Here is a 22,269-nt window from a genome sequence, read left to right as displayed (position 1 = left end):
AGCAAGAAGAAATTCTACAGGTATATCAGTGATAAAAGGAAGACCAGCGAAGAGGTGGACCTTCTCTAGAAGGAAAATGGAGACCTGGTCATAAGGGATACGAAGAAGGCTGAGGTGCTCAGTGACTGCTTTGCTTCAGCCTTCACCGGGAAGGGCTCTAGCCACACTGCCCAACCTGCAGAAAGTAAAGGTAAGAATTGGGAGAAGGAATATCTGCTTGCTGTAAGTGAAGGTCAGATTTGTGTCCATCTAAGAACCTAAAGATGCACAAGTCCATCGGATCCAACAAGATTCATCCACAGCTTCTGAGAGAACTGGCAGATAAAGTTGTCAAGCCAGTATCCATTATATCCATTATATTTGACAGATCATGGGAGTGTGGTGAAGTTTGCACTGATTGGAAAAGGGGAAATATAACCTCCATTTTCAGGAAAGAACAGAAAATCATCCAGAGAACTAAAGGCTGGTCAGCCTCACTTTGTGCCTGGAAAGATCATGGGTCATGATCTTGCACATGAAAAATAAAGATGAGGTGATTACTGGTAACAGCATGGCTTCACCAAGGATGAGTCACGCTTGACAAACTTGGAGGCCTTTTGTGATGGAGTTACAGCATCAGCAGATAAAGGAACAGCAACTGATGTAATCTACCTGGACTTGTGCAAAGTGTTTGACATTGTTCCTCATGAGATCCTGGTTGCAAGTTGGAGACAAATGGATTTGATGGATGGACCACCTGCTGGATAAGGAACTGGCTGGATGGTTGCACTCAGAGAGTTTGCAGTCAATGGCTCAGTGTGAAAGTGGAGACTGGTGATGAGTGGCATTCCTCAGGGACTGGTGTTGGAACCAATGTTATTTAATATCTTTGTAGGTGACACAGTGGGAATGAGAGCACCCTCATCAAGTTTGCAGATGAAATCAAGCTGAGTGGTGCAGTTGACATGCTAGAGGGAAGGGATCCTATGCCTATGACATGCTAGAGGGAAGGGATCCATGCTAGAGGGATGGATTCATCCAGAGGGACCTAGACAGGCTTCAGAAGTGGACCCATGCCAACCTCATGAAGTTCAACAAGACTAAATGCAAAGTCCTGCACCTGGGTTGGGGAAATCCCAAGTACAAACACAAGTTGTACTAAGAATGGCTTAAGAGCATCCCTGAGGAGAAGTATTTGGGAGTGTTGATTGATGAGAGATTCAAGATGAGCTTTCAGTGTGCTCTTGTAGTCCAAAACACCAACCGTATCCTGAGTTGCATCAAGAGAAGCATGACCAGCAGGACAAGGGAGGTGATTCTTCCTCTCTGCTCTCATGAGACCCCACCTGGAGTACTGTGTTCAGTTCTGGGGCCTCCAATGTAATGACACAGCTGTTGGAGTGGGTCCAGAGGAAGGGATAGATTTAGACTAGATATTAGTAAGAAATTCTTTACTTTGCTTGTGGTGAGACACTGGAACAGGTTGCATTTTGAAGTTCTGAATACCCCTTCATGGAAACATTCAAGGCCAGGCTGGGTGGGGCTTTGAGCAACACGGTCTAGTGGGAGGTGACCCTGCCTATAGCAGGGGGCTGGAACTGGATGGTCTTAAAGGTCTCTTCCAACCCAAACCATTCTATAATTCTGTGTTTCTACGATACTCTCACCCTTTGATTCAAAGGAGTTAAAATGGCTTCTCATGCAGCTTGAGATGCTGCAGTGATTCAAAGAATGTAAGATGCATCTAAAATATTAGCATACTGATTTGATAAAAGAGAAATACAGAAAAGCTGTATTCTAGAAAAACCTGTATTGAAAGACTTAGTCTTGTATCAAAGTATTCTGGTTACATTTGGAATACTACCAACTCCCACTCAGAGTTGGGGAACTGTTGCAGGTGTCTGAAGGAATTAAGTTACACTTTCATTACTGGGTTTGTTATATCCTTGTACATACACTGTTTTGATTGCCTACCAGAACTGAGGCTCTTTAAAAGAACAGGAATGTTATTTGGGTGCAACACTTCACAAACAGTTTAAAAATAAATAAATAAATAAATAAATAGCTGCAGAGCCAAGGAGCCAAAGATAGTGCTTTATGAACTGTGATGATTATGAATGGCATGCAAGCTCTAATTTGGAGAGTGATGGATGCACATTAACATAGATAATCTCACCTTGGAATCTGATTACCATAAGCAGAAACTATATGGGATGAATTGACTATAATATCTTGCAATTAATATTATTCTAAAGTGAGTAATTGGCCATCTCCAATACTTTAGACACACACATTTTCTGTGAATTACTTGCTTTGCTACCTGGAACGGTGGAATGACTGTTTATTTTTTAGTTGTTTTATAATGAGAAAACCTTGCATGATTGCATTATACCATTCAGTTTTACTTTCTAATCAAGTTGCACTTACAATTTTTAGAACAAAATTAAAATCTTGTTCTTCTGCATTCCCTCCCCCCCCCCCCCCCCCCCCCCCCTCCCTCTCTCCACACACACACACACACAAATTTTCAGTAAATACTTTCAGTGCAGTCCAGTTTTGCATGGTAGGTAACTCCTTACTGAAAAACAGACTAAGACTAAAATAAAACATAACATTGTACAAACAATATTAATCATAAGCTGTGATTTGCCTTTTCAAAAATATTATAGTATAAAAACTGAATAACTATTAAGGGTTTAAAAAAAAATTGTCTGAGCTAAGTAGGAGAAAAAAAAATAGCTGTAATCTTTTGTTTGCTCTTATTCTGGTCAGACTTCTTCTCAGAGCTGCAGAACATTCATTAGAAGCCTAATTTGTTACCTTAGATATTTTGCTCAAATTAATAATAATAAAAAGAAAAGTTACCTTTGAAAATGCAACAATTTTCAAAGAGATTGTTGCTAAGTACAAGGAGTTCATTACAAAATCCATGAGGTTCCACCAATCATGAATGTAGTCCTGTAGTCCACCATCCCACATCTGTTTAATTTCACCCCAGATAAAGCCTGTAAAAAGAACACAATTCATTAAGAGTGAATACTAAATAAAAAATAGATTTAGATACTTATCTAGATACTCATCTCACAATAGATTGAGTTTCTTTACATTAGGAAAGGTGGATGAGTGCTCTAAATTACATATATAGTCAGTTGAAATTTTATCTTTCAACTAATGTTTTTGGAATTAACTTTTCAGGAAAAAATAATTAATCTGCTTGTACAAGGGCAATTTCTTTGGCTTTCTTCAATCCCCCTTCCCATCATATCCTAATAAATACAAAGAAGGTCACAAAACCAGTCACCACTGCCAACTCTGTCCTCATTATCTGCTGCAATAGAGTTCAACTGGAGATTGCGGGAACCAAGCCAACTCATTAATTTATTTAAATTGAAACAAACAGTGTAAGGGATAGAATTTCTATTGTTTTCTGTCAGTGCTCAAGTAAAGCATTGTATTTCCTATAGGAAAAACAGTTTCTTCAGTCAAAAATGTTCTGTTGTTTCCTTCCTTTGGAGTCTAAAGGAGTAGAAACTGTTTGGGTGCTCAAAACGGTGGGAAATCTTGCAAGTTGTCTGACATGACCTCAGTTCAAAAGCTTCAGAAACAACTGTGTGGAGACTCCTGAGTGCTGCAAACTTCAAAATCTCTCTGAAAATCCCACTACAAATATTGCATTTACTGTATGTATTCATACTTCATACATACAAAATGTGATTTATTACCTATGTTTGCAAAGAAGAGCTGCTTTGCTCTACATTATATGGAATGATAGAACACATAAACAATGGCACATTTAGAGGCATACTGCATATTACTGTCAGATCTTTTTGGTTTGTAATGCCAGTAAAGCTTTCACACTTTTTCTGTTAATTATTTGCTTAAAAGAATTTCCTACTTTCGTGCTCATTGAAGAGACAACATATACAGCAACTAAGGCCAGCCTACAATGTATGGATGTTGAGATATAGTTAATTTATCATGGCTTTCCGCCTGCTGCTAATCATATATTCTTTTAGAAATTGTTGAATAGATTTCATGTGGGAACCACATAACTTCGGTCACAGCTTAGCTGACTTTGAACCTTGAAGTTTTGTCTCAGTGTTTTTCCAGTTGACTGTAAGGGTAAAGGAGGTCAGATGAGGGGGATAGACAGGATGAGTACAATTTAATTGTGTAGTGTTTTGGATTAAGTCATTTTGTCTCCTGATTGCTTTTCAAAGGAAAAATTCCCTTCTTCTCTACCTTGTCCCATCAGATCTCAGACACACATTCCCATTTTGTTTCTGCAATTTATCATCAGAAGTCAGAAGCCTCAGAAGAATCTTAATCTTCTAATAGATCCAGCAACTTTTATTTTCATGCAGTTCTTTTTCAAACACATCATCATCACTATTTCACCTGCCTGCATAGTTGCAGGAACATCCATTACGTGTCCGCTGCTCCTACTTTTCACCCAAGCACCATCACAGTGAGAATATACCTTCACAGGGCTACTAGGTAGGCTCATAAATGCCTGTCAGATTCAGCCTGTGCAAGGCATTAACCATCTGCTTTTCAAAGGGCTGCACACTCCTGTCACAGAGTACAAACAAGACTATAGAAGATGTGGTTCTTTCTTCCCTCTAGAGTACCCTCCGGCATTCAACATGTAGTCCATGAACTTGCAAACATTCTTGCTTGGTCCTTGGCTATGCTTTAGGCACATCTCGAGCGTCATCAGGTTGTAAAAGCAATGGGTTTTGTGGGCTGTAATATACTCGTCACATTTCAAACACTGCTTGGAACTGGTCCTGCTCAAACCACAGAGCAGTACATAATATTCAGTGTGCCACAGGAGCCTGTGCTGGGGCTCAGAAGAGAGCCAAAGACTGTGCAATAGAGATATGGTCCCTAAGTCTTGTTGTTAGTGAACTGATCCTTGCCAGTTTTTAAGTGATCTTGACACTGGGAGGACTCCTGTCACTCTGAAAGCAGAAAGCTGCACTGAGAATAATCTTACAATTTTTTTAAAAATAAATTAAAATAAAACAGTAATAATTAAAAAAAAAAAAAAAAAGCTTTATAGAAATAGAATACACTGACAACTAAACAAACTCTTTTCTAATTCATTGCAGTTAAATATTTCCTTTAAAGTATGCTTAGAGCAGGAGTAGGTTGGTCTGATCAATAAAACAAGTACTTAAAGACTGTAAGTTCATTAAAGTCTTCTGCTGAAGTACTCCATGATTTACAACTGCCAAAGACATGAACTGACATAAATGCAATAAGGCTATTCACTGTAAGACTGTTGCTCACCATCTCATACTTTGGTAGCATTGACAGAAAAATAGAACTATGTACAGACTGAAAAATAAATGCTGTCTAATGCTTTGGCATAGACTTTTTGTTTTGTGAATGAAAAATCACACTCTTATTCCTACCAGTTCCTTCTCTGAAAATGAAATATATGTATAAAGTTGATGTGAAGAGAAATACTGACCTATTAAAGATTTCTAGTGGAACAGAGTAGTGTTGAAGTTTTCAGTGAAAAGTTGTGAATTTAGTTTGATATCGTTGTACTGATGATTTTATTTCATTGGTCCAAGACCACATATCAGTTTTATTCTGATGCAGGGATTATTCTTTTTAAGAAAATGATTTTTGGAAATCCTACATTATTTTTGGCTACACTGGAGATTTGACATATTTGTAATTCTTGACATCCAAATACCTAAGTGCAAACTCCTTAAATAAACACAATTACTGAGATTTTATGTGACTCCAGAGAATCTGAAGCTAGGCTGACTCTGACTCTAACTGACCATAATGGAGCAGATCGTCTCCATTAAGTGATAATTAAGTAATAAAATTGTTCTTTTCTGTTCAGCAGCTGACACAGACCAGATTCACTGTGGCTGGGGATAAGATTTTTCTGACCTGATTTTAGTTGTCTACAATGCAGACAGCTCCATCTGAGGCAGCCACATCAGATTCGCTTTAAATTCAATGGAGAAAGAGGGTTGATCCTGGGGACTGGCACTGATACAGACTCTGGGCTACAGATATCAACATTAAGTCAGATGAATCCCAGTCTCACAGTCTACACCTAATGTAAAAATTAGGGAAAGAGCTGACTGGGAGCTCTTCAATGAAGCAGAATTCATTTAGATTCAGAATTTTTGAAAAAATGTCACTGCTTTTGAGCAGTCTCTGTGCCTTAAGGCTCAAAGTCTGGATCATGATTTTAAAGGCTTTCAGAGCCCGATACTGAAATGGGACTTGGAGGCATGAGATTCTGTACCTTGTGTTGGTACTTTTCTGCTTATAACACTACTCTGGGTGTCAGTTGTCCAGATTTGAGATGGATATTCCAGGCAAATGGATTCCATGCTTGTGACAAGCATGCGTCCATATCCACACATGATCAATAGCACTTCCCAGACATGTCAGATACCTAATATTCTCTTTGAATGAGAAACCTGGGAGATACAAATTCCTAAGATGAACAGCCAAAATCTGTAACTCTTTGTTAATAGCACCATGAAAGTTGAGTTCAGTCTTTGGAGATACCAGGTCTCTATAAGGATAGGTATCCTTATGGATATTGAAATAATGAATACTGGAAGAAATGGAATCTCTATGGTGTTGTAAGTCCTCCCAAATGCACATGGAGGGTTATCCTAGAAAAATGTGGAGTCCTTCTGCAAAACTGAAGACTTCTTCAAGGCCTAGTAAGCCTACACAATGGTTCTGCATTGGGCAAGGAGCATCCAAGAATCCAAGCTGCATGGTTTAGAATTAATTTGTAGTCACACATCCATAGATCTTGAAATGCTGTTGTAGATCATAAAAAGGAACTTTCTGCAAGAGGGAGAAGTCAGCAGGGATAAGTCAGCTCTTCTCTTCACAAAGTCTGATACATTCTTATATTCACTGGGAGAATCAGATAGTGGCTAGGAAAATTGATTTATCTTTAAAAAACCAAACAGACATAGAGATCAAAGAAATATTTTTTCTGTGACCTTACATACTCTCCCTTTCTACTTGGAATACTTAAAAGTAGCTGGACACCTGACTTCATTATCTGAGGAGTCCAATCCTCATAATCCTATCATTTGTTTCTATCATTTATTTTCATATAAATTATCAACATTAAGAAGCTATTCCACCTTATTAATCAAGGATTCAAAACAAGATGCTGAAGGTGAGATGTTAAAGCATTTATTGTTCTTGTTTATAGCTTAAAAGTTAAGTAAGTAAGTAAATAAATAAATAATAGCGTGGATATTTTGAAAGAGGTTGGCACTATACAAATTATTGTGACTTAGTATCTTATTGTTTCAATGAAATGAAGTAGACTTAAATACAGGGCAGGAATCCTACAGACCACATGACGACCTGGGAATTACAAGCAGCATGGAGACATTTTGTGAAGCACTGTGAAGTATTACGCAAGTAAGCAGATCAGTGCAACTTGGCTGTAGCCCAGTTTGATTGTAATTCAGTTTGATTGTAAAAGAAATTTATGAAAATATTCTGAACTTTGTTTTTAAAAACATTTGTGGATTCCTAGCTTGTTTTGCTCTTACCTTTCCTGTGAAAGATTTAGAGCTTTGTGCTATTTTTGTTCCTTACTATCTAGTGATGGGAAGAAGGCTCTTCAGAGTCAGTCTCTGCATGCCAAGTACAACAAGAGCCTTTCAGTATGTGAAGGGCATGTTTTCACTGGGCTGTGAAACTAGTTAACTGACAAACTCAACTTTGCTCTGCAAATTACTCTAGAGTTTTTACAGGTACAAGAAGTGAGATAATGCTGAAGATCTAATGCTCTCAGAAACAAGGGGAGGTTGTTCCTGGGAATTCGTTGAGCTTTTATAAGGCTTGAAATCTCTCTTCTGTTTTACACATGATCTGACAAACTGATTTCTACTGAAGGCATATGATGGTGGCAAGAGGAGCAGTGAGTTCTGCTGGTGTAATTCTAGGGCATATTTTGTTAAGGAATAAGCTATTTCAATGAAATGTGCATGAATTCAAAAGCAACTAGGGCATGCTTTTGTTGTTGATTTCTTGTTTGTTTTTTACACAAGGGCTTGTAGGAATAAGAGAAGGTCTAATGGCTTTAAACTGAAATACGACATATTTCAATTAGATACAAGGAAGAAATTCTTTACTATGAGAATGATGAGGCACTGGCACAGTGAAATTAGGGATGCCCCACCCCTGGAAGTGTTCAAGGCCAGGTTGGATAGGATTTTGAGCAACCAGTCATGTTCTCAAGTGAGAAATGTCCCTGCATATAGCAGGGAGGTTGGAACTAGATGATCTTTAATGTCCCCTCCAATCCAAACTATTCTATGATCCTTTGCTTTCTCCTAGGAATAGGGAAATGGATGTTTGTGGAGTGTGTCTGTGACCTGTATAAGGTCAGGCAACAAGCTAGGAATGACTTAGCCAGAGGTACTGTTCCCCCAGCTCACTTCTCAGGACAGTGATACTCAAGTAATCTGAATCTGGGACTACTGCCCGTTTAAATTATCTGAACATGCATCTCAACACTGAGAATACTTAATATCTAAAATCAGTTTACTCTTCCTGCCAGTATTTACTTATATTTTGTTGCCTTGTGACAGGTGGCAGCACAGGATCACGGATAAATCTAGATAACCCGATTACACAGAATGGCATCTGACATGGAGGTGCACATGAATAAAAAGTCTTCCATACTGAAAAAACTGAACCCAGTGGCATTCATTGAGGCTTGTTAAATGTTCAGGGTCCATACAGTGGATGTGAGCACAGTGAGGTGCTGGAGTATTTTTCAAGAAACAATGCTGTCATAGCAATTGTCACCTACATGCAGGACCCTTTTCATCACTGGCCAAAATGCATAGCTAATGATAGTGACTATGGTGAAAAATAGTTCTTTGATCAGAACTGAACAGTCCCTTGAGTACTTACAGATTAGTTTCACCAAATATCAGATTGTTCAGCTGCTTGAGTATTTATTCAGAAATTTGTAAGTGGGATAGTTGTTCCCTTTAACTAATATCTTAAATAGCAAGAAGTCTGACTTTTCCATTACTCTCATGGATACTGAAATGATACTCATGTAATTAGTAATTTGTAGTTACTTTTTTTTTTTTTTTTTTTTTTTTTTTTTCTTCCAGAAAATCTTCTGAGTTTCTTTAGCAAAATGTGAAATGCAAATGGACTGTGATATGTTATCATAATGGAATTTTAAAGGTGATTTAACCTGCTATATCTATCTTAACTTTATTGTTCCTTTTTCTTCTCCTGTTTTTATGCATCTGTAAAACGGGGTTTTGGTAAAGAACAGGAATATAAACCAAGAAATTGCAACCTGGATTAACTGTTATGTTCAACACAAGTTGGCCAAAGGGGCTAATAAAGTTACTCACCCAAACCATTCATCTTCTGTGTACCTAAGCCTTATATATCAGTGGACTGTACACAGAGATGATGTAGTTGTTACGATCTCCAGGAGCATGAAAGACCGTAATTTTGGGATAGATCACATGCTTAAGCAGAAGTGCCTAGTGTCATGTTAAATGTTCTGGGGTTATCAAAACTGCCTTTTCATGAATTGCTAAAAAAAAGTATAGGTTTCCTGTAGGGTATTTACCATACATACATTAAAAAATATGCTAGATTTTCAAAGTTTTCAAAATTGATGTCAGTTTCCTCTTTGTAGGCATCTGAGCTGCTTTCTCTTAATGCTTACTTTGATGTAACCAATTCATGACTACCAAATTTGCTGAATACCTGAGTCTGGAGTAAGAGATAGATACAGATACTTCAGAATGGAAATACAACACTGCAATTCTGCACATTTCTATGTTTGAACTCTGCTATGCAATAATGTTGTAGATAGAAATGTATCCACCCAAATGCATTGGTCCATTTTTTCAAGTACTTTTGCATAAGAGTCTATGAATCTGTTTAAGGAGAAAATATATCCACATTTACTGCTTGCACATATGTTAAGCTCTCCAAGTTTGTACAAGGAACAGATCATGCATAACGCTATGCATTAATCTCCATGACTTCATTGAAACTTTCTGGAAAGCATGCATTGAAGTTGATTTAATTCTTTCTTAGTTTCACAAAAATATTGTGAAGAGGTTAACTCTTGTTAACAAACAGAGCATTAATTTATAAAACAATATGTATCCTACAAATAGAGTTCTGCAATCTGATACTTATTAACATGTTGTATCCATAAATTTCTACATATTTTTTGTTATTCCCAATACTGGTTGCATTCTCTTGGTGTTGCTAGAATAGTTTGATTTCTGTCATGAAGTTAGGGGGAAGAAATAAAGTTTTCAAGTATGTTCAAGGCTTAGATCCACAAAGTAATACAAGATGTGCAAGAAGAATGAATCTATGTATAATGAAAAAAATCAGATCACATTTAATATCTGTTTATACTTGAAAACTTGTCTTTACGTGATTGTTTGATACTATCATATAAAATAAGAGAATTTATAGATATTGCCTACTGGGAAGGAAGTTTTCCATACCTAACATAAGTGCATTCAAATCGAATGTTCATTTTATCTTTCTAATTAGCCTGTGTTGAACAGCAGTTTGTATTAAATGGCCTTGTGTGGTCATTATGTGCATTATCCCTTGTGACTGGAATTGCACTCCAGCTTTGTCAGGTATTGTACTTCACTGTACCATTTCTGTCACTATTGGTTATGTGCTGTTTCACTTTGCTGGCTGTATTAGTAGTATTAGTAGTCATTATACCCATTCCCTGCAACTTATCAATCTGTATAATTACATTTCTTACGTATTTTATCTTAAAAATTTAGAAGATGATGTGTGTTGCTACCTTTATGATTCCTTCATCTGAAGCGTCTTGCTATGTAATCAGTTTTGATGTACATTATGTTCAGTACTAAAAACAGTGTACATTCTCAAATATTCTTCATAACCATTTGTTGACACAACACAACCACATGCTTCACAGATTCCTACAGTCTAATAATTCATATAAGCTAATAACAGAAAGAAATAGATAGGGAAAACATTGTTACAGAGACCTGGTAATAACATATTACTGCTCCAGGACTATCTTGAATAAAATAGTTGCAATGCTCATAAAAGAGTAAAAGCGTCATGAAAACAAATTTACTTAAAAATTGTCTTTTTCTATGCAATCATTCCAAACAACTGGCAAGGAGCTTTTTAGCCCGATCTGCTAATATCAGAAATATAGAAATTGTTGTTGGCTTACTTCTCTGAACTATACAGCATTCTCTGGTGAGTTGAATGCACAGAGGACTCAGGGGACATTTATTGTGGCCACTGCTCAAGTTTAAAGCAGATTAAAACAGATATAGGGAAGTCTATAGGGATTAATATTATCTGTATATGAGCTACTTTAAGGCACATGGGCTTATTTCCACTTTGCATCATTCTCAGCACATTCAAAGGCAATGTAGGTACTGGATGGGAAAACTGATGCTGCCAAATGTTCTTCCTCGCTTTTTTACAACATGGGGTTGTTGTTTTCTGCCCTGGCTTTTTCAGTGGTGATAGATTCTCAAGTATAGGAGATGAGAGTATGCTTCTGCAGTGTGAAGCATCTGGCATGCTTGGAAAATCTGAATTAGCAGCTGCTATGAAGAAAAAAAATCTTACTAGCAAAAGCTTATCTCACATTTTCTTAGATACAAGGAAAGGCAATTCCAGTTCTTCTTATTCACTGATTTTTTCCACAACTCTTTCTTAAAGCTATAAAGTTCATTGGCCTTGTTAAACTGACTTATTGCTCCATAGATAATCTCCACATATTTCACACTGCTTTTGTAATCTTCTAATCATGTAAAAGACAAAATTAATGCAGAAATTTCCTTAAGAGACTTATAAAATGAAAAATTGATAGTCTCCATGGAAATGTAGCTCAATATAGTTTTTTCTTCTGAACCTCCTTACTCTAGTTGGACACTTCTAATATGTATTAATTATGCATATTCAATCTTCTTTTACATAGTAGTAGGAAAATAAGAATTATCCTTTAACTGTTGGAGACCTTAGATCATAATGGACAATCTTAAAACTTCCCAAATTCTATGAAATATATGCATGCTGAAATTCCTTTGGAAGAGAAGCCTGGAAAGTAAAGCTCCTCTTCCTGCCCATTTTTAGAGAACCAGCTATTAAAATGCAAATTACACACAGAAGCATTTTAATGGAAAGAAGGACAAACAAAGACCTCTATTGTTTAAAATGTTAATAGTTTTGACATGCTGTAGCTACTCCAGGATAACCTTTGCTTTGGGAAAATGATTTACTTGGGCACATTTCCAATTTCAGAGTAAAACTAAATCCTTGTGCCATATTAGTTTCATCTCAGACTTCAATATTTTTCATTTGCATCCATGAAATGCAAAGATATCTATATACTTTTCAGACAGGATCCCTCAAGCAATTCAAGAGTTCTTTACATACTCTTTTAGGCAGACTTACTTGTGGTCTAGAATCTAACCTTATCTTATTGATAGGAACATAATAAAAACTATTTAATTTATTAAAAGATCTCCGTACCACAATCTTTATATATGTGAACTGAAAACAGCAGCCAAAGTCCAAACACTCAGCATGAAACTGGATGCCCCATGGAACCACTTTGAACCAGTAGGGATCACTGTGTAAAACATACAATGCTTCTGATAAATAGATTTTGGAAGATACCAGTCTCTCTGAAAATCATAGTCTAAATTAACCACAAGCTTTCTGACCACATCTTATCTGAACATTGATCTTTATTCATGCTCATAAACATTTGTTTATGCAGCAGGTCTTTTCACTGACTTGTGGAGGAAGGGCTTGTTCAGCACAGGCAGAAGAGGGATAATATGCTTAGGGGTGCTGAGTTATTTAAGCTCATTCCCAAGAAAACAACAGTGTTAGAAGTTGAGGGTAACGGAGGTTCTTTTTCCCACTGCACTTTTTCTGGGGAGGAGTTAGTCATATAATATCATAGTATCATAGTATCATGCGAGTTGGAAGGGACATTAGAGATCATCGAGTCCAACTCCCGGGATTCGGGCCCTCTGTGTAGCAGTGCGGCAGTTCTGCCACTTGCACCACAGGGGGGAATCGAACCCGGGCCCCCGGAGTTGCAAGCGGCAGTTCTTCCACCGTGCGCCACCGCATATAATTATGAAATTTAAAATAGCCCTTACCCTTCTCAAATTGTGCCATTTTCTACAGGATGTTATATCTTTAAAAGATAAAAGGCATGGAACAGTACCAAAGAACCCCTTGCTTCTCCTCAGCTTTGTAGCACTGATTTCTGAGGAAGTAATGTGTGCAACTAATGCACTAATTCTCCTCCAGAATGCCAGGCACTGACAAATAGAGTATATCAAATTCCACACTACATTATAAATTATGTCACCAATGACGCCAAAAGCCTTGTTGGTTTTTTGCTCTTAAAAAAGATGGATGTCTAGGAAAAATTTCAAAGCCGAAGAGAAGCAGCACCTTAACGGGAAGCTCTGGGAGAGGTAAGCATATCAAAAGCCCACCAAAACATTTCAAAAAGTTGTGCATTAAATTCTCCATGATGATGATTTAAATGAATATATCAAGCTTCAACTCTAGCAGTTTAAGGTACCAAGTCTTTTCTTCCACAGTTCCACTTTGGTCAATATTGGTTATAATATTTGTCCTGATGTGGTTAGGAATCAGACTGAAATGAATGAAATAAGATACATGGGAAAGGCCATGGTAGGCAGAGAGAAATGGAGACACACCACATATAGTGCAATACCTAAGATAGTGCATTTGATAAGAGTGCAGTCACACAGGCACACATGTAAGGTTGACATGGCTCATGCAAAAATGCCTTTCAATAAACTCCAACTGAAATTTTACTTTGAACTATAAGAACACAGAGTTAATCATTCCTTTTGAAGAACCCTAGCAATCTTTCTTATGCCTTCTGATGAGAAAAGATTTTGTTTTTCTCTCGGAAGTTTTCGTCAGTGGTATGGCAGAGTAAAATTACTCCACGTAGATATTTTAATGTAGTCACATGAAAAGGTTGGTCAGCACTATTTGCAGCAGGTGGATCGATGATAGTAGAAAGAAAGAGCTCTTTACCTTCACAGGTAACAAAGTAATGCTCCAGAATTGACACCGTGACCCATTCTAATACATGAACAAATAATTATCAGAGTTAAAGGAACTCTACTTAAAATAAATAAATAAATAAATATAATAGCACTGGGAAAAAAAAAAAAAAAAAAAAAAAGAAAAACAACACAACAATTTAGAAGAATTTCTCTACTCTCAAGAAAATAGATTCTAAAAATATTATCAATATTAATTTTTCATGCCACTATTTAATCTTTTCCTTCACTGTAATATGTCAGAAATCCAACTGTTTGGTAATTTTTAAGCATTTCCTGAGTTCTCTAATAATTCCACTAAGAACTGGAGTACACAGATAACACAACAGATAGATACCATAGTATTTGCCTGTTATAGTAGCTCAGTAATTTGTGACAGATTTATGACTCTCAACCATGACTTCCCCCTCAGGAATGTTTGGCAAAACCATAGGGGTCAAGACACTTTTCACTGTATTTTCTTTAGTAATACATTTACCCAGGACCCACGGTAATATCATCCACTCGACGATGGTTGGAGGTGGTCCCTGCATGCTCACGTCTGACCTGTCAATGTGTTGAGATGCAAGCAACAACAGGAACAGAAAAGTCAAGTAGGATGCAGTATGGCAGATAAACTTGATAAATGGCTTTCTGATGAACAGCCCTAAGGGGCTTTTGGGAGCTATCAAGTAGCACACAGAGAAGACTGGGAAAAGGAGTCCTATGACAACACATGTCAACATCTTCACAACCCAGTGTCGCCTCCTCCATCCAGGGAATTCGTCATACCAGCGGGATGCAAGCAGCTGCTGGCAGTTGGGCTGGGCAACAAACTGAGGAAAGAAGAAAGGGAGGCTGTTAGTTCCCTGTTACCACTGCAAAATTATTTCCATGCTATCTATGATACACAAAGTAACATTTGGATAGAGATAGAAAACAAGGAAAATTCCACAGGCTCTTCATGTTCACAAAACCAGCGACGCTTGCCTAGGTCAGTCTACCATTCCTTCAGTGCAAAAAGTACTGTACAAATCTCCCAAAATTCCATTTACATAGTAAAGCTTGACTTCCCTGTAAGTAAAGTACACAAGGAGACAAAGGACTGTAAAACACGGATATTTCAAAACCTGATGTCAAATTCAGAAACAAATTCACAAGAAATACTTCTGTTATTTAAACAGCAACATTTCACTTGCAGAGAATTCCCAGACCACCAGGTGGAAGTCACTAAGAAAATGGAAAGCACATTTTTTTTTACTAGAGCAAAAGATCTATAAACAGTAGAACTGAATTCCAAAGGGAAAATGAACTATTTTCAGTATGCTCCCTTCTAATTGTCTTAAAAGTAAGTTTACGTACTTTTTACACAATATGAACCAAACAGTAGCACTCCATAGCACCTCACTAATCCTTGTCAGGCTGTATTCCTATCTTGTACAATCCTTCATCATCTGTCCATTGTCAGTGACATGATTTGAATTTTAAAATATGATTCCTAAAATTGAGTTTAAACGAAAATAAATATATCATTAACTGTTTCATATTTTCCAGCTATCTTTTCTAGGAAGCTTTAAGTATATTCAAGGTTTTTATGACATATTTTGATGTAACCATGAGTTGATACTTTCTCTTATAAAGTGGATATACAGGAGCAGCATGCTAGATTTGACATAAGCAATATAGAATTGAAGCAACATATGCAACAAAGACAGCTTGAATTGATGTACTCTTTTTAATAAAAGAAGCACAAGAAAATTTTTCCTTCACATGTTACACAGATACATTGTTTTCAATCAGTAGCTGAAGACTTACTAAAGATTTGCAGGCAACTATTTATCTTGAAATTATTACTTTAGAACAGTTAATTGACACTAAACAATTTAATATTTGAGATCTAATTAAATGCACAGAGTTTTGGATTTTACATGATTTAGATAATACCAATAAACTATAGAAGATAAGTTCTTTTGGAGATGAATGATAGGTAAGTTCTCAGACAGTTTCTGAAATCAGTGGGACTCCTACCAGGAGAAAATGCTATTTAGTCTGGACTGAAATGAGAGTCAGCATGCATCTTTCTGTATATGTCTGGATATTGTCAGAAACGTTAACCTGAGCCAAGTTCAGACCTGGTGTACATTAATGAAATGCCAGTGATCTTAACAGAGACATATTTGCCTTCCAGACACCAGCACTGATGCTGTCTCTGACTATTGTGAAAGAAAAGATGATCTACTCTCATAATGTAAGCATCTTGACAATATCCTCAATATCTTTTAAGAAGACTAATAAAGTGTTCTCTTTTGTTAAGAGAAAAAAAAAAAAAAAAAAAAAAAAAAAAAAAGCATTCACAAGGATTCTGGGTGCTTATTTGAAAATACAAAGGCCTGGAATAATATTGTATCAGAACAGTGTCTTAGTTGTGTGTTGCCAACTTTTTAACGGGGGCCTCCCTCCAAAACAAAACAAAACAAAAAACAAATTAAAACATCAACAAAAAAATAACCCTCTTACTTGGGTATACATAGCTTAGCTCTTTGCTTGACTGGTGGAAAAAATATGACTCTTGGACTAGTTCCTGACTAGAAAATTTTCATATATATATATATATATATATATATATATATATATATATATATATATTAACCCCAGAATGTGACAGATCTGTTTGCTTCTCCTTCTTTGTATATCGTCTCATTATATAGCATCCCACCCAAAGCATGAGTCTTCCTGAATTTTGCCACTGTCCCCTTCCTCAATACCTGTGGGCCACTTGTTATTTTGGTGACCAATGTGATGAATGTAGTAGGTAGCTCAAAGGTTAGTGGTAAAAGTAGGAGGCATGCTTCTTGCCAAATATGGCAAAAAAGAATTAATTTCCCTTTTATTAATGTAAAGGAAAAGAGGCAAAATGAGGGCTTTTTTTTTCCTTCCCATGTCCAAATACTCTGCTGTCCTGAGACTGAGTAGACCCAAAAAGGTGCAGAAGCTTCTCATGCCATGAAGAGATGCTTTCTGACAATGCCATCGGGAAGATGCTTCAGACTGTGTTGGCAGTAGCTGCTTTGTGCTAATATTTACCCCAATTAAAATACAAAACATTCAACATTAATACAGTAAGGAGGTGTAATGAGTAATTACAGAATTTCTGAATAGACTTAAAAAATTGTTGCCTCCTAATACTCAGATTCCATCGTGTTGTGACTGTATTACTGAAGTACAACATGGAAAGGAGAAGGTTTGTTTCTCAGGCACAAGACATTTTTCAGAATTGAAGGAAATTTTTAAATTCTGGACAATGGACCATCAGTTTTTTTATATTCTTTTTTTTTTTTTTTTTTCAATAAATTAGGTTTCATACTTTTCTTAAGATTATGACCATTACAGATGTGACATAGCACTTTTGGCACTGGTTGGATTCACTGGCTGTAGTGGAAAACTAACTTACAATACACATTATATGTGGCCAGAGTTAGAGTTATCACCTTTAATTATAGAGGAAGAGCACTGGCAATGTTCTCTAAATGACTTACTACATAAAAAAAAAAGAAACATAGGAAGAGATTAACGGGGTGGTATGGATCAAGTATGTAAAATACAACGTCAGCACTTTATAAACCTCACATTTAGTGAAGCAGTTTTATTAGTGCAGGCAAAAGGTTATAATAGAACCCACAATACAATGTCTACAGATTATATATTGCATTTCTGGGAGGTCCAGATATAGTTTCATGCTGTCACTTTTATCAAACAACACAGTTGGCGAGGTTAGTGAACAATGTCCTGAAGCAACAGAGTAATGTATCTTCATTGCAGCCTTTTCTTTATGGTTCCAAGCTCCACTGACTGTATAAACATTCTACAAACTGTTCAAGTGTCTTCTTCAGACATCTGGAAAATTAACCCAAATCTCCTGCTGACTTTTCTTTTACAGATATTATTTTGCACTTCATTTATCAAGGAATTGCATAACATTATTAAAAATGTCCAAATTAGTTTCCACAAATTTGACTGCTTGCTCCATTTTTTTGTGCTGAAGACAGTGTCACCATATGTCGTAAAAGATGTTCAGTACTAATAACTATTTATACTACATTAGCTGAATAATGAAGGAAGTACAAATGGGGAACAGTGTTGATGTCAGGAAAATGCACACAGTGATGAACATACAGGCTTTTTCCTCAGCTGCCCACAGAGGGGGAGCTTGTAATTGCATACTGCACACTACATCTCTATTCTTGTCCTTGTGGGCCTGTTTTCTTCAGATTAAATGGGGGAAAAATGGTGTGTTCTCATAACTTGTCCTCATCTGTTTGAGGAACTGGGATCTTGAAGTCTTTTTGGGCTGGGAATTAATTCTTCCTGGGCTCACAGTATAACTAGGCTGTCTCAAATATGTATAGGCTGTCTCAAAGGCATTGTTCTTAGGTTATGCATGGTTATATAGGCCAGCTAAGTTTATCTGTAAATACATTTCTTATTACAATTTATTTTGTGATTTATTCACAAAAATAAAACAAATCATAACAAAAAAACCCTTACCTTGGGGAAAGAAAACAAAAGAAAAAAGCAAAGAAAAAAAAAGTGTCTCCTGTTTAAATCAGATTTATATTCCAGCTACTCTAAATCCTTCCATCATAAAGGACTGATAGATGTGGATGGAAAAAAACCTCATGCCCAATCAATGAGACATTTCCTTTGTAAATGGATTGGAACACATCTGGGAGATTACATGGCAAAGCTAAGAACAAGAATAAGTCTTCTGGTGAACTGGGGGCCTGAAATCACTTATATATCTATTTTGGACAAACATTTACAACTAGAAAAATAAGGACAGTAATTTGCTAGTTCTACATTGCTTATGTCAAAATATTTTCACTTTAACACATTTTTTCTTCTTTAATTGAAAATATTACATTCTGAGGTATTCAAAACATTTTTTGTACTGTCAGTATGATGTTGGATGCTATTTGGCACTGACATTGTCTCCATGTAGTTAGCAATCAGTGTGTTTATATTTTCACATTACAATGCCTTCCACTAGCTACTAGCAGTTTGTAATTATGTGAGGGGTTTTGCTGTACTGATTATTCTTAGTTGCCCATCTTCAGCTGCTTCACGGACTCTGCTTGTTGGAAAAAGTGTTGGTGCTCATTCTTTCAGTGTTGCAAGCAATTGGCTCTTCCCTGATAGTGGTGAAAATCAGAAATTATTCATTGAGTCAGCAGATAAACAATCTATTTGCTATAAATAACAGCAGAGCCAGATTCTGGTTATGAGAAATATATATGTTGCTTATAATTTCATTTTACAAACTTATTAAATCTGATCTGTAATTTTCCTGTAATACATGTCCTATTGTCAATTGAAGGGATGAATAAATAATTTAAGCAATACTGTTAACTATATAATTACTTTCAAGAAGTTATATTTTTCTAAGAGTACAAATTTTTATACAGTATGTATCAGTCATTGTAAGTCAAGTCTGTTCTTTCTATAGCAGAACAGCACCTTTAAATATTTATTTCACTGTACTAGAAAATACACAAATGTACAAAACCAGATACACAAATACCAAATACACAAATGTACAAAACAACAACAACAAAAAATCCAAACAATTGTAAGATAGTGCCACTTTTACACTTACAAAGTAATCTAAAATAATCTGAGATCTGAATCAAATTATCATTCTGAAATCAAGTGTTTTGTAAACATAATGTAAAAAAATAAAAATAAAAATAGAAAAACAAAAAGTTATCAAAGAAAAACAATCATCTTGCAATTTATTTTTTTTTTTCCTTTATGTAGAAATGAGGGGGAATTCATATCAATCATGACAGTAAAGTTTCTGGAAAATGTTTACACTGAGGTCTGCTATTTTGTCCCACACATCTTCCAGTGATTGCACAATGATCATAAGCACAAGTACTTTTTCTTTCTCTAGAACATTTTTTTTTTTTTAACTCATATATATATATATTCCCAGATACATTATGAAAACCCAAGCTGTTCTGGTTATTTAACCTCAAATTTAGATGTCAAAATTTTCTCTCTTGATACTGAAAAGTATATTTGCTTGGCACTAATAACAGATTCAAGTCCAAACCTCATTAAGTAGTTTCTTCAATTTGGTAGATTTATTTTATCTCTCTATAGACACCACCACGTATTCTCCTATGTATACATCCCCCCTTCTCTCCCCCACCTCCAGTTATAATTGTGGACTTAGGCACTTACTCTGTGAAGACAGGTTCAGTAAGACAAATAACATTTAATTACAATTTAAGTGCTTTAACTTGGTTGACTGAATTAGCGCTAATTCTCCTTTCTGAAAGCTGAGAACTGTTCTTTGGACTCCTTTGGGTACGTTTCTACTGTCTGCTTTTTGGTCAGGTCAGGAACCCTGAGTCCTGTGCCAATTACTTTTAATACTCTCAAGTCCACGCTGTTCAAGTCTACAGCTGACTGGAGAAGGATGTCATTATAATCATAATTCCTGCAGGAAAGAAACCACTCGGTCAGATTTTCCTCAACTTTGTCTACAGCTTTGTGATTAAGGGAATTAACCAGTTCAGTCATGATTAGAGCACCAGAGCCTACAAATTTGGATAACATCAGGGAAATCAGAACCAGATCAGGCCCCTTCAGCAAAACAAATTCACAGTGTAGTTGCCTCCAGAGTTTACATAGCATTCGCAGAGAACAGAATACAATTGGAGTGTTTGGGGTTTGATGTTTGTTTTTGTTTGTTTGTTTGACTCCACAACTTCTCTGCACAGCCTGCACCAATGCTTTATCACTCTCAGAGTTCTTCCTTGTGTTACTGTAGATCTTTCTGTGTTGGAATTTCTGCCCATTGCCCCTTGTTCTATTGTGGCACAGCACTGAAAAGAGTCTGCCCCCATTGACTTGACTCCCGCACCTTAGATATTTATAAAGAGTGATGAGATCCCGCCTCAGCCTTCCCTTCTCCAGGAAGAACAGCCACAGGTCTCCCAGCCTTTCCTCATGCAGGAGATACTCCAGATCCATAACCATCTTTCTGGCTCTTTACTGGACTCCTTCTAGGAGACCCATGCCTTTCTTGAACTGATGAGTTCAGCACTGAACACAATACTTTGGATGTGGCCTCACCAGGGCAGAATTGAGGGTGAGGATCCCTTCCCTTGACCTGCCAGCCATGGTCTTTTCAATGCACCCCAGGATTCCATTAACCTTCTTGGCCACGAGGCCACAAAGCTTTGTACATAAAAGTGAAGACTGAAATACTTCACTAAAATAATTAATGAACATAACTGTATGAATAGTGACATAGCAGTTTTTAATTTTAACATTTTAAATTTCTTTTTTGCCACAGTGACACAGTGACACAGTTTTTCTGGCTCTGCCTGTTTCTATGAAAAGAAACAAGTTCTGGAAAGCTTAATGCTTGTTTGTAGGCTTGACTGAATACAGAATTAGGGAGATGACAGAAAAATAAATAAACAGAATTATGACAGTCATTTAAACTGAATAAAGCAATAAACTCCATATTTTTTCTTGAAAGTTTTCTATTAATATGTTGTAGGGAGGTTTAGTTTTTCAGCTTTATTAACAGAAATGAACTGAATGTATTCAGTCACTCAGTCTACTTTTCTTTCTCTTCCAGTTCTCCAATGTTTTTCATCTCTTGTCTAATTTGGATATGCATTCACTCGAAAAATCAGATTAATCACCTAGTTTCTGCTCAAAGACTGAGTCGAAACTGAACGTGGGCAGTGACTGTCAGTGTGTTCTAAGACCACTGGCTGGAGAAAAACATATTTTATAATAAATCCACGGCAGATGTATCAACTGTATACCAAGTTTAGCCTTCACCAGCTTTTCTTCCGTCCTTCAGATACATTTTTCATTGGTTCATTAGCTGTGCTATTTACCTTTCTTCCCAGTTTTGCCTTATGTGTGTTCTTAAATGGCAAGCTGACAACCACTATGTGCATCTTCTGTGCTTTAAACACACAATATGAATCTTGGAAGGTTTGCAGGGAGTATAATTGCTCACTGAAAAGCCATGCTGTCCAAAAGCTCTTTTACACTTAAGGGCAGGATTTAGTTCAAGAAAATATCCTTCCCCTGTGAACAGACATAAGAAATAATGTTCTTCCCCACAATG

General features: G+C 36.6%; 1 protein-coding gene across 1 annotated transcript in view; it reads right to left on the bottom strand.

Moving 5' to 3' along the window:
• TRPC4 (transient receptor potential cation channel subfamily C member 4) overlaps positions 1-22,269 on the bottom strand; it is a 132,642-nt gene that overhangs the window by 21,607 nt on the left and 88,766 nt on the right. The window contains exons 4-5 of the mRNA XM_072361423.1: positions 14,611-14,947; positions 2,845-2,984 (exon numbers count right to left, since the gene is read on the bottom strand). Of these exons, the coding sequence (XP_072217524.1) occupies positions 2,845-2,984; positions 14,611-14,947 (477 nt within the window). The remainder of the gene's footprint in view (positions 1-2,844; positions 2,985-14,610; positions 14,948-22,269) is intronic.

Source organism: Excalfactoria chinensis, chromosome 1, assembly GCF_039878825.1.
Source record: "Excalfactoria chinensis isolate bCotChi1 chromosome 1, bCotChi1.hap2, whole genome shotgun sequence".
Lineage (NCBI taxonomy): Eukaryota > Metazoa > Chordata > Aves > Galliformes > Phasianidae > Excalfactoria > Excalfactoria chinensis.
Note: the sequence above shows the minus strand (reverse complement) of the source record. Positions and strands in the feature narration are given on the sequence as shown.